Raw genomic sequence first — 14114 nt, forward strand, 5'->3', positions numbered from 1 at the left:
GAGCATCCCAGTGGATATTTGAGCTGAACAAGTGGGTGCTCACTCACTCCTACCAGTTACTCATGAAAGGCATTGAGATATCACCCCTCACATGGGCAGTTCTACGAGTGCATAGGAAGATCACTGTATTTAGCTCTCTCTTACACAAACACAAACAAACAAACAAACAAACAAACAAACAAACAAACACATCCTCTAGCACTCTATGTACAGAAGATCCCTGTTGCTGGATTGCTGACACCATTTCCTCCCAATCAGCCTGGGATACTAACTGCACCTATTTTTTTATTTATTCTTTTCACTGTACACCTGGTGAATAATGCGTAGCTTGAAAAGCTTTCTTGCTATATTACAGATGACTGGTTGGTCCAGCAGAAGGTTATCATCTCTAGGTTTCTCTTTCCACAAGACCAACTTGGCTGCTTTAAATTACAGAGTTATGCTTTTGGCCCAGAAAGTCCTCCTTGCAGGAGAGAAAAAGGAATGTTTTCTTCAAATAAAAACAAATCATTCTTTGGCAATTCACACAGAGCTAAAAACTGAACGGTAAATATGGTTCGGCTAGTTCACAGCCTATTTCTGGTTGAAATGACGCCTGGTTTACATTTTCAGATATAACTGAAATCGGCACATGTTATGGATGCAGATCTTAAAGCCAGAACCCATGAAATGGAGTGAAGCAGCTGCCTCAGGTGACAGAAGCCCCGCAGAGAAGCACACCCATGGGTGCTCCACCACCTCCAATGCTGGCAGAGAAGTGGTGCAGGCATCGGTGCAGATATTTGGCAAGATCTCACAAGCTCTTGCCATAAATCAGTTCTCATGCTGGTGGCAGAGAACTGGGAAGTGCCGGGAAATGGGACACGGCAACCCTTCTCAAAGCTCCATACTAACAGAATTCTGGAAGGTTATGTTCGGGTTAAGAGCACAGAGGTAGTCAATCTATTAGACAACTGGGATGTGTCAAGAGTTCCAGTCAGCCAGTCACACCCTTCTGTTTCCCCTTCCCTCTCAACTCTCACCCCACAACAGCCAATCAATATTCCATGCTCACTGGGCATGCTCAGTCCTCATTAAGGTAGTTCTTTCCCCATAAATATTTTTATACCTATGTAAACCTTGGGGTTCCCCAGAGCTTGCTGAAAATTTGTCTCCCTCTTGTTGAATGGGTTGTGTCCTTTTGGCTACGTAAGGATCTACACTTAAGAGAATGAGTTTGCTATATTAGCATGATCAATTGCAACTGATTCACGTCCCACCTGTCCTGCACATTTAAAGTAGTATAATACCACTTTAAACTCTGGGAACTGTAACTCTGTGAGGGTAATAGGGGTCTCCTCAAAATGCTCAGGAGTCCTAAGAAGCTATGGTTCCCAGGAGTCCTGGGGGAGTCCATGACTCTAGTATGATACTGTTTTAAATGTATAAGGCAGATGGTGCCTTACAGAGCAATTCTATATTGCAGGCGGGAAGATCCAATGGTGGACCTGCTGACATTGCTTAAGCCCTGCCAGGGTAAAAAATGGAAGGGACAGATTTTCCACTTTTTTTCTTCTATTTTAAAAAATCCCTCCAACTGATTTCAGCAGTAGGGAGTGACAGCAACAGATTTTATTCTGTGGTCACAAACATAGTTGTAGGAAAATTACTAAGCCAGATCTAAGTGTAGTTTTGGGTGCTTTTCAGCAGAACAAGAGGCCTAAGAATCTTATGGGTTCTTGGCTACCTCTGACAAACTCCCATACCTCATTTCAGCCCCTACTTCCAGCAGGAAATCTTTCTATGGGCTCCACATGGGGTGATTTTGGCAGTGTAAGTACAATCCTATAGGCAGACTGCTCTTTTCACAGGCAAAGTAGCCGTAAAGACCCCTCCTTCAGCTCCTTAGCTGGCAAAACCTTCCTGGGTTTATCTACAGTATTGTGTTTTAACTGGATAGCCTCTGAATTGGGTCCATCTTGATTGATTGATTGATTGATTGATTGATTGATTGATTGATAATAAAACAACGGTATCCTCATCATCATGCTTTTAAGGTTACAAAATCCTTCAAGGCAGCCTGCAAGTAAAAATCAAAGTACTTTTAAACAAAATTACAGTGATGCAATATGAAGACATGGCAACTTAACCAGAAACTTCTCTGCCAGGCAGCTGGTGTCAGCTGGCTTGGGCTTGGAAGGAGGAGAATGTAATGTATGCAGTTTGCGGGTCCTTATTGAGATAGGAAGTGTGCTTAGGAAGCTTATGCAATTAATGGCTTTTTAATAGTTAGCTTTAATGAAGAACTTAGTTGGGCTGCAGAAAAGAAGCCTTGGGTTGGGGGAGGGGCTCTTGCAATAGTGCAGTATTTTTAGGATTTATAAAAAGCATCTCTGCTAAAAGGGATAGGCAATATGAATATTTAAGGGCCAAGCGAAGGCCAAATATTCCCCTGGCTGTTACCCTTCACTTAGATTACTATATATTTATATGAATATTTATTAGGCTGCGGTTGTATTAGCATCAAACATAGCAACATTGCACTTTAGGCTGCGTCAGCGCTTCTTTTCAACTCCATCTGGCAATGAATAGCAACCCTTTAAAGTTGGAACGTATCATTGAATATTTCAGTCAAGAGAGGCGCCCTCTTTGCAAAATTACATTGTTTCTCTTTTACAAACAATCCTTAGAGACTCAGTATCAGACCAAGAGCCTGACCTAACAAAAACACCAAAATGATAAAAATGTACGCTTTGTGGTGCATTATGTGCTAAACAGCTTCAAATGTGGAAACTATGAGCATCACTACAGTCTTCTGCCTCAGAAATGTTGCTCTTCTATTGCTGTTTGGAACCTGTACTGAATGATCCCAAAGTACAAAGTGGTACATATCGGAGCCAGCTCCCTTCATTGTCCCCCATAAAAATTTTGAAGACCCCCCCCCAAGTTGATAGGTACTACCATTCAAATAGTGTGGGTGCACCCTGTCATGTGACCAATTATGGGGGGTAGGGCTTACCTTGGCCCCTCAATATTTTATTCAAGTTGGCACCCCGGTAGTGCTGAACTGTACCACTAGGATCATACTAAGGAGGAGACTATGGGCCTATCCATACCTTGGCTTAATGTGGATTGTGAAACCCCTTTGGGCCTCCTTTAATTCCCTCTCGTGATGAGGCATTCTCCTCCAATGCTACTGTCTCACACTTTCTCCTTCCTAAATCCGGAGACTTCCTGGGCAATCGATGTAGCATCAATATATACAATCGATATAGCTCTCCTGTTCAGATTTTCAAAGAATATTACTAGTAGTAGTACCAATACTTCTGTTCCAGTCTTCAGTATAGAAGTGGAAGTAGGAGAAAGTGACGCCAAATCACCGGAGGAAAAAACTAAAAAGGAAAGGTTTCTTGTTTGGTTCTTGCTGCTGTCTTTCATGGGGCAAGCTAGGAATGAGGAATATTTTTCACCTTGCAGGTCACATTCCCTTATGAGCAGTTTTCTGGGAACCGCATGCTAGTGATGGGTAAGGCCAAAGACAAAATTGGGCAAAGCAGCAGGCTGGTTTCTTCACATTCAACACTCTCTCTATCCTCCCATCTAGGCAACTAAGGAGCATTTATCAGAGTTCAAGGACATCCGGTAAAATGGATGCAGGGCTGGTGAGGGGTGTGGCACAGGAAGGGATGTGGTCTAGAGAGAATTATGGGGGTCAGCGAAAGAAGTCTAGAGGGCTGCATTTGACCCCCAAGGCCTGAGATTCTCTATCCCTGGGATACATCATCAGCAGCTCTGATCCAAGACTGTGCAACAGCTAGGTGCACACACACTTAGCTCTAGAAGGAAACTAGAATTGTAGTGAACAGAAATACTGCTGGAAGGGAAAAGCAGGAGGGAATTAATCTACCCCTTCCAAACAGTTGACTTCTGGGATTCCAGTTTCTTTTAAAGGAATACATATGTGCAGCCTCAGTAGCTGGCTATATTCTGGCACAGATTTCAGCAGCCAGGCTGCTTACCAGGGCAGGACAGTCTGAACATGTAACATTGATTCTGGTACTGCAGGACGGGTTACTTAGTAGTTTCTGAGCACAATTCAAAGTGCTGGTTTTGACATATAAAACCTTATGCATCTCAAGACCTCTCCCCACATGAAGCAACCCATGCCCTGCATTCTTCATCTGAGGGAGGTGTAGAGGATGGTGAAACAAGAAGTGGCTTCTCAGTGGTGGCTCGACATTTATGGAATGCTCTCCCCAGGAAGGAATGCCTAGTACCATCACAATCTGTTTTCATGTGCCAGGCAAAAACATTCTTATTCAACCAGGTCTTTGGATCTAATTTTCTGCTTATTTTATTAGCAAGGTTGGGGGAGTTGGATATATGTATCTGGTGTAATTCAAGTTGTTTGAATTTTGTTTGTAATACTTATTTCCAATGTTCCATTTTGTAAGTCACTTCAAGCTTCTTTTTCTTTCAAGTAACTAATAAATATAAACAACAACACAACAACAAAATATTTGTCTGTGCAGTTAGGCATATGCACACGGAAGCCTACTTTTATGCACTTAAGTCCCCATAACTGGATTGACATGGCCATGATTTCCTTTTTGCACCTTCTTCGAAATGAATAAAGGTCAAGCCACGATGCCAATGCCCAGCAAAATCCTCACCACAGTTGATGGCATCTATGCAAGCACATACATGGTATGACATTTCAATTGACCTTGCACACAACACCCTCCTGCAGATTAAGTCATTATTCTTTCAGAATGCTTGAGGCTGTCAACTCCACTAAATAGAAAACCATCTTTTAATTTTCAAGTGCAAACTCCCTTTTGTGATTCCTAAAAAAACTGCTGTCAATTTGGCACAATTATTTAAAGAAATTTGCCAAAGCAAAGAGTGGTGCTTTTGTTGTGGTGGTTGTTTTAAAAGGCATTGAGAGGAGCAGAGCACAAATTCTACCTCCCTCTTTCATTCTCTATGTTATATTATTATTCATAATATTCTGCTAAAACCCCTAATATAGTCTTCATAATAATATATAATCAATCTACTGTTTATTGTCATTAGAGTAAAAAATTGCAATCTGAGTTTTCAAGACACAGCAAATATTAGTGAAACATCATTTAGCCTTTTATCTAAGTGCCTTAGGCATAAAAAACAATCCATCACTTTAAATCAATATTCTATTCAGTCTGGCAAGTTCCACTGTCTGTAATGTCAGGTTGTTCCCATCGTCTTTGTTCTATGTGTGTTTTTCAACACTTTATTCACTGTGCATAGTGGCAATCAGTGCAATATCGAAAGAATTATGAATAAAAATACATTTTCAAACTACAGAGATAGGCATATTATGTTTGACAAATAAATTGTTAGGTATATACACTTGCTTTCAGTACTTTTCAATGCAATTAAATATGCTCACCTAGAAATATCTAATTATATTGGATCTTCCTCCCACTTAAAATCAATAGAATATGTTCAATCATGGAATGATTAAGCATCTAACTCTTAGCTTAAAGAGCCAGCACTAACTTCCAAAACCCAGTGGAAAGGAGAGTCAACCTATAATAATCCACCACATGGGGAAGCTCAACAGCATCCAAAGTCTTGTGCAAGGCTGGTCATAGGTCAAGTTCTGATGACCCACTTGGAAGTAGTCCTGTGCAGAAAGCTCATTTTTAATATTCACCATGCTTATGCAAATAATTGCCAGTAAATGACACCTATTGTGCTGGTTCTGGGTGTCAGGTCAGGTTTCTTTCTCAGTGAATTTATATCTCGGCTGGAGATGTCCTAACCAGGGGATAGCTCTGGATGGCATATGAGCCCCTCTCTAACTCTATGAACTTTCACATTCCTGTTTCGTGAGGTGTCACTCCTGACACGGATTGCTTACCCCTGGCCCCACCTCCCATCTTACCTTAGTTTTGCAGTTGCTGCTGCAGCCAGAAATTGCACAGGTACTATTCTATATAGGAAGCCATTCATATGAAGAAACCAAGGATGGATTTATCCGTTTCAATCACACAAACACCTCCCAAAAAGAGATTTGATCACAAAATAGTACAGTATTGATGAAAATTGTACCTCTGCCTTAGACATGGGCTTTCCAAGTACTGTATTTGCCACCATTTCCACAGTTGTATTGTCCACTAATCTCTTTCTCAAGTGAATGCACTTTTGTCACTATTTTATCTGCATCTCGAATCATCTCAGCCCCAGCTCACACATCCCAATGAAGTGCCTTCACTCACCTACTCATATTTCATAGTGCCTTGGGCACAACCGACTACTTGCCTATTTCCTCCCTCATTATCTTTGTAGGAATGCATTTAGGCACTAGGAAAGGATATATTGTTTACTTATTATCCTTCCTTGCTCATATGGGTAAGCTCAGCAGAGTACCATCCTTTGCACCTTTAAATTTGTAAGCTAAGATAAGGTTGATCTAACCTTCTAGAAACAATAAACCAGGATGCAATAAGGACAGCTGGAATTTCTCTGGTATTAGACCTTTTCTCCCCCTTAAAGATAACAATACACAGTATAGGTAAAGAAGTAAAAGTAGTAGTTACTTGCACAACCTAGGTCTTGAAGCAGCAGTTACAGTAGCAAAATGTAGGCGGGTTTATGACTACTTTCTAAGTTACAAAGGTATAAAATCTAAGTTCAAAATGGTGTCTGAGCTGCAGAGCTCAGGCATGCACATGTGGTCAGCTTGGAAGCATGATAAAGAAAGAGAGAGATGCTTAGGAAGGAAGGCCGTATGCAGTGTTACAGCTTCCTGCCAAGGCAGACAAAGGAAGTGATCTCACACAGTTATCACTAGCAAATTTTACAGGAAAGCTCTGTGAGACTCATATAGAGTTAGCTTGGCTGCAGTCATTCATGGTAAACTCACAACTGGAATGTGCTCTATATGGGGTGCAAATGAGCTCAATTTTGTCGGCATATTTGCATGCCCAGGGTAGATGATCACCTCAGAAGCTGTGGAATGGAAGAAAACTTTGGTCAAGAGGCACCAGCTCACGATGAAAATAGGCCTGATTGCCTGTCTTAAGGGCAGAAATGTTTTTCTGTCTGGAGTGTGGGGCAAGCAGAAATGCTGACAAGGTCTTAGTCAAGCTAAGAAAATGCACCAGTGTGAAGATGGTGCAATATTTGCTACTCTGTGTGATTAGCAGTACTGGGTGACCTTTGTGAGTTTCCCTGTACCCTAATTAAGCTTTGAGGGAAATGTTTCTGCAGGTGTTTGTCTTGTGATCTGTTGTTTACCAACACAGAAAAACCAATTTTAGTTGCTAGCAATGGAGGAATTGAAAAATAACCATAGTGCAGGAAAAGGTTCCTAGAGTGTTGGGAAACAAAGATAATGTGTACAACAGAGGCAAATGTAGGAAGTTTACAACCCATGAGTGGTGATCCTTCTTTTTCAAACAGATGAGTTGTTTTCTCGCTTCTCTAAAATGGTGCCGAAATCACCCATAAGAAACAGTTCTGGATACTTTTATCTTATGAAGTGTCCTTTTCTCCCTTTAACACACCACTTGTAGTATATGTTATAGGACCAATTTCAACGTTAAAGAAAAGCATTCCCTACTGCTGTGAAGCCACTGTAACATATTCATAAACACAACGGTTCTGTGCAGAAAGACTAAAATGTGACAAAATGTCTCCTCTTGTAATGCTTGTCATTGTCCATGAATCCACTGGATAAGTGCAGTTGTTCCAACTTGCCTAAAACCCACTGAAAAATGTAAATGGCCAACGGAGCTTAAATAGTTGAATGTGACATTAGCTTTCATTTTCAATCATTTGTATTGCAGCTTGAAAAACAGCACAGAGAAGAAACTACATGGCATTAAAAACAGTATGCTTCATTTTGCATTCCAGTTTGCTTTGTCTTTTATATATATATTTATATATATATCTAAAAGAGCTGTCTAAAATTATGGTCTGCCATACTACTCGTACATTAGATGTTGTCATGGGACACAGACTCAGAGCTATTTGTGGCTCTCCTTAGGTTTTACAGGGGGAGGGGAGAAAGACCATTTACAATTATATCATTTGAATGCAGGAGGATTTTATTTCACCAGGAGGCAGTTGTGTGCTTCAGCCTTTGTGCATCTGGATCAAGAAGCACAGAACATTCATGTATACCTAAGGGTGGGTAACCTACAGGTTATAGTGGGGGTGGGGAAGCTTCTGATGTGTGTAGTGGAGAAAGCTATACCCTTTTTATTAAATTTACTGCGGTAAAGGACATTCCCATAAGTGATGGGTGCTGCACCTATCACAGGTTTCACATAGCCTTTTATACTCTTTTACATGTTGTTGTTGTTGTTTAGTCGTTTAGTTGTGTCTGACTCTTCGTGACCCCATGGACCAGAGCACGCCAGGCACTCCTGTCTTCCACTGCCTCCCACAGTTTGGTCAAACTCATGCTGGTAGCTTCGAGAACACTATCCAACCATCTCGTCCTCTGTCGTCCCCTTCTCCTTGTGCCCTCAATCTTTCCCAACGTCAGGGTCTTTTCCAGGGAATCTTCTCTTCTCATGAGGTGGCCAAAGTATTGGAGTCTCAGCTTCAGGATCTGTCCTTCCAGTGAGCACTCAGGGCTGGTTTCCTTAAGAATGGATAGGTTTGATCTTCACTAGTTTACTGCAGTTACTAGTTAATAAAGGATATTGTCTTGCTGGAATCCTTGGTTTTGTTTTTTTATTGAATTCCCCACGTGGAACGAACCTGAGGAGTCATTTTAGCTACTCCCTTGGCAATAGGAAGATATGTAAACATACTGCATGGCAGTCAGGATGAATGCAGGAAAAATACTCTGCGTTTATATCAGCACCCCATAAACAAATCAAAACAAATGCCCAGTAAAACTGGACATAGTCCAACCACCGGGTAAACTTCGTGCAAGCATATCAGGATGAATTCTCATTAAATAGGCCATCTGGAGGAGCTCAAATAACTCATTCAAATCTTGTTGGGAGCAAGCAAGGAGCTAAGGTTATCTTCTACTGTATCAGTGACAGAGGGTGCATTTGGACGTGAGGATTATTGGGTTAGTTTTCCTGATTATAATCCTGGATTCTAACATTTCTTTTACACTGCATTATTACCTGTTGGATTCTAGATCTGTGGCTTTCTGATGGATATACTGTCATGTTGTGCTGAATTTGAAAATCCAGGAAAGAACGGTATAGCAGGATAACGCCCCAGATTTCATCGTATGACATTACAAAGCAAAACTCTTGTCCTTTTCTGGGTCAACAGGGCTGCAAATGGACACCCCCCCAGAAGCAAATAACACAGAAATGCTAGACTCTTCTAGTTTTCCAGAAGTGGCATTTATGTCGTGTGAAGGATCACATAAAACATGGAAATGATCAGGCAAGGAAACACTGGGTAAATGGATTAAAGTGTTTTCTGAATACAGCCAAAGCCTCCACCCCCCCACCCCCAATATGCACATTTTAAACGTTTTGCCATTCTGATGGGACCTTTTCTAGTAACAGGCAACCCCTTATTTACTTTGGTTCTATTACAAATCATTATGAGATCTTAAATGAGAATAGCTATCATTAGTGTTAACGAGAACGTTCCAGAGCATTGGACATTTGATTTGTCAATTTACTGCAGGGATTGGGAACATGTGGCTCTTTGGATACTGCAGGTGGACAACTTCCATCATACCTGAAACCCCTGGGAATGCTGCTTGGGACTGATGGGAGTAGAGGCTCACAGGTTCCCCAGTCCTGATTTTCAGGGGCTCAAACCACAGTCAATAATTCTTTTTTTCCAGTGAAAATAACTCCCACAGCCTTTCACAGACGTAAAGTGACATATATGCTGCTGACACTTTAAACTGTTTCTATTACAAGCACAAATTCACATAAAATTACGGCGCCCTACAGATATATCACACAGCAATTTAGACTCTAAACTAGATGCCCTTTACATGTTTCACAAAAATACAGTGCTCACTTTTGTCTCAGGGAGGTTTGGGGACTTCTCTGTGATTTTAGAAAGTATGTAGTCAATGGATGGGTATTCCATCAATGCTAATTGCCTCAGTGTGAGGAAAAGTGATAATCAACCATCCTGCCGAGTAAACCCAGGAATGTATTCCCACCCACCCACCCAACAGATGTGTTGATGCAATATAGAACAAGAAACTCATCAAAGAGCTCATTTATGTTCCCCCATACCTTAACAGCACACATTAATAAATAAGGTCTCTCAAATTAAATGTGGTTCTCTGTGGTTCGTGTTCATGTGCTCAAGTCACTCTTGATTAAAATGTGGGTTTAAAAAGATGCAATTAAGATGCGGCTCACCGCTATCCTCACTCTGAATACTTTTTGTCCAATATCCATGTACAATGTTATTTCAATTTACCAAATACATGTATTGGTATTTTCAATTCACCAAATACATTATTCACCTTTCTCATTAGTTATAACTGCGACTTATTGGCATTTCCCAGCCCATATAGTCATCTGTTTCATCAGATGTTGGAACGCCCCAGTAACAATAAATGAGGCAGTCAAAAGCCCACATTGGCAGAAGCACTGATGGTCTAAATGGCCCCCACCAAGGTTATTTTCTATCTTCTTTTTTGAATTAAAATTTTGTAATTATTTTTATTTAGGCCATGGAATGCTTTGTAATTATAGACCACACAGCCTTTTCCTCTTGGTTGTTTTTATTATGGACTTAATAGATTGCATAGCTATATCCTATACTTCTTTATTGGCAATTGTGATTTTTTAAAAAAAAACACACCTTATTTTAATTTTTTTTTCTGGAACCTGTTTTTTTGTTACTAAAATTCAATTAAAATATTAGGGGGGGGGGATTACACAGCCCTTTTAGCACCTTGAGATCGCCAGTGGAATTTCTTAACTAAAATTACCTGGGGGAAATATGAGCATGCTGGAGTTTTCCTGTAAATGTACAGCTTATGTCATCATTTGGATCATGGCTCTTCTATCTACAAAGCAGCAACAACATCTGCATCTGAGAAACTATCAAACACTGTGGCAACAAATATGCTCTCAAAACCACAACCGAAGTGATATAAGTCAGGCCTCATGAATAGTTCAGTTAGAGGGGACTTCATTTTAAGAAGCTGCCAATATGCTTAAGGACATATTGTGACCCATGAAGCTGACTGCCAACCATGCACTGCAGCTTTTAATAGACAAAACGTGTTAATACATCTTTGATACTTAAGCAGACATTTAATTCTGAAGCAGTTAAGAGGGCAGAAAACATGTGGTTGCCTCACTCATGACTGCATTCTTAAGCATATTTATATAGCAGAAATACCCCACTGAGCACATTGATAACTAATTCAGAGTCAACACATATAGGATTGCATTGCCAAAATTCGTACTTTCTCAGCAGCATATTGACATTAGGATAGCTCATTCTAAATAGGAATACAATTTTGGACAACCAATTCCAAACATCAATGTTGTATTTTGATTACTGAAATATGTATTTTGGCTCCTGGACTGGTATGAGAATGAAAAATGCCTTGTTAGATTATTAAAAGGTTTCACTATCCCAACACCCAGGATATTTGGGTGACATTCAGCAAAGTCTTTTCTGCTGGTTTAGCATTACTCACTGGGGTGCAAAGTTAAATCTAAATTTACAGAGGCAATGAGGAATTACGTTCTCCACATGATAACCTACCAGCCAGAGCCTTGGCTAGGGGATCTTGCACCCCTGGCAGAACTGTCCAGATTGCGCCCCCTACCCACGGACAAATTAGCTCTTCTTTCCACCTCTTCTCCAACCCCAACCCCCACACATTCAATTCTTCAAGCACTTCACCTTGTAATGAATTCTTTCACAGAAAATCCAATATTTATTTTTTATGGACATATTTTAAAGCTGATTTTGCGCCCCTCCCTCGCCTGTGCCTCTGGCAGGGGCCTTCCTCACCAGCCCCTGCTACAGCCCTGCTCCCAGCATTAGTACACTGTTGATGAGTTTATTACTGGGGAGCAAGGCCCATTAAAATCAACAGGGCATCCTGAGCTCTACAAAAATAAGGGCACCATCCAGCCTAAGTTAAACACACGAAGTCCTATTGATTTCTGTTGGAAAGCTAAGCATGTGCTTAATTATAACTCTAATGGAAATCAATTGAACTTTAAAGTGTTTCGCTATGGTTGGACTGTATAAAAATATAAGGGATAAGCAGCTATTATGTTGGCAGGCTTTAAAACACATTGGTACCTTTGGTTTAAAACAAGAAAACAAACTGCTTCTACCAAGGAACTTCATGAAAAGCCTGCCTGACTAGGCAAAACTGGTTCAAGAGTTCCACTATGTTAAATGGATCTGATTCATCATATTCCAGATACTCAGAGCTACCTATTGTCCATTAGAATCCACTGTCCCTCATATTAGGCTACTATATCAAGCCCAAGGTGAAAAAAATCTCAATGATTTGCTTTTCAAAAGCCTGCAAGTCTCATACAGTGGTACCTCGGGTTACAAATGCTTAGGGTTACAAACACTTTGGGTTACAAATTCCGCTAACCCGGAAGTAGTACCTTGGGTTGTGAACTTTGCCCCAGGATGAGAACGGAAATTGTACGCCGGCAGCGTGGTAGCAGCGGGAGGCCCCATTAGCGAAAGCGGGCCTCAAGTTAAGAACGGACCTCCGGAATGAATTAAGTTTGTAACCCGAGGTACCACTGTACACATTTTTCCTTCCTTTGAAAATTTATATGCTGCCTCTCAGTCTTGAAGATGTTCAGAGCTTACTTAAAATCTTCGTAACTATTTCATTGTCTATTTCTAAACACTGCCACAACATAAAACAAAAATGTGAATTCTAAAAAAAAAAAAAAAACAACTTTGAAAGCTTGATCTATTTGAGAGGGTGCTGAGAAAACTGAGGAGTATTTATAATGTTAGACGAGCAATAGCAAAGAACTCATCCTTTCTAATTCTGGTTTTGGCAGAAATTATTTAAGACGACACCACAAAATTGTTTTGTTTTTTTTTAAGGATACGCTTTCCCCATCATGGATTATCTATGCTGAAATTTGACAAGGCAGCACAGAAAAATAAAGACAAATGGAATAGTTCAACTGGGTGAACAATTAACAGCAGCCACTGATAAATCCTATTCTTTCATATATCAATTCACCATTGTTAATTTGCTTAACGCAGAATGCAGTCTATAATACCAAGAATCACCCCAAGGGGATCAGAACAGACAAACCTCACGTGGTGGTGTCTGTACACCTAGAAGTGACATTGGCATAGGACAAAACAGTTCACAACAGAATATACCTGTTTAAAATGAGAGGATACACTTGGGGATGGCCCAGTGCCACAATGATTGTCAAGATCATACTGTGCAAAAACTAGTACTGAAATCATACCACCAAATCCATCTCCATGGTACAAATGATACACTTCACATGCTTGTTTGTGTATCTGATGTGCAATTAACTTGCGAATCAGTGATTGTGAAGACATCAAATATAGCCAACATTAAAGAAAATGTATTTCATTTTGTTCATTTGTTGTTATCAAGAAAACAGGTACTTACATATTCTTCATAGGGTTCATGTGCTGGCGGAGGGGGTGGCCTATAACCTGGTACTGCTGGAACTCCTCTTGCTCGAGGGGCTGGGACCCCCCTGGCTACAGGGGGGACTGGGAGTACTCCACGCGTCGCAGGTGTTCCTCTTGGTACTTGAGCTCCTCGTCCAGGTGGTGGTGGAGGAGGAATTGCACTCCCACGACCCCTGAGAAGGAATAGAGAAATCTCATTAATGTGAAGACAAGCCCTTAATGCAAAGCTATAAAACAAGCATGGGGAACCTGTGGCCCTCCGTATGTTGCTAGACTATGGCTTCCATCATGCTAGCAAGAGGTGATAAGGGTTGGAGTTTAACAACTCCACCCAGAGAGCCATAGGCTGACCACACCTGAAACGAAATCTATCACACATTTTTAGGGTAAGCGTTAATCAACTTATATACGATGCAACAGATTACAGAAAATGAATTTGACAACCCCCCTCCCCCAAGCACTCGTATCATCATTAAATTTTCAGCGCTGCTCGCATACTTGGTATTTGT

General features: G+C 40.8%; 1 protein-coding gene across 2 annotated transcripts in view; it reads right to left on the bottom strand.

The window, feature by feature from the left end:
• KHDRBS2 (KH RNA binding domain containing, signal transduction associated 2) overlaps nt 1–14114 on the bottom strand; it is a 354578-nt gene that overhangs the window by 112473 nt on the left and 227991 nt on the right. For both annotated transcript variants that reach the window (XM_081857320.1, XM_081857321.1), the window contains exon 6: nt 13580–13778. In XM_081857320.1, coding sequence (XP_081713446.1) covers nt 13580–13778 — 199 coding nt within the window. The remainder of the gene's footprint in view (nt 1–13579; nt 13779–14114) is intronic.

The sequence above is a fragment of the Podarcis erhardii genome (genome assembly GCF_964252035.2).
Source record: "Podarcis erhardii genome assembly, chromosome: 3".
Lineage (NCBI taxonomy): Eukaryota > Metazoa > Chordata > Lepidosauria > Squamata > Lacertidae > Podarcis > Podarcis erhardii.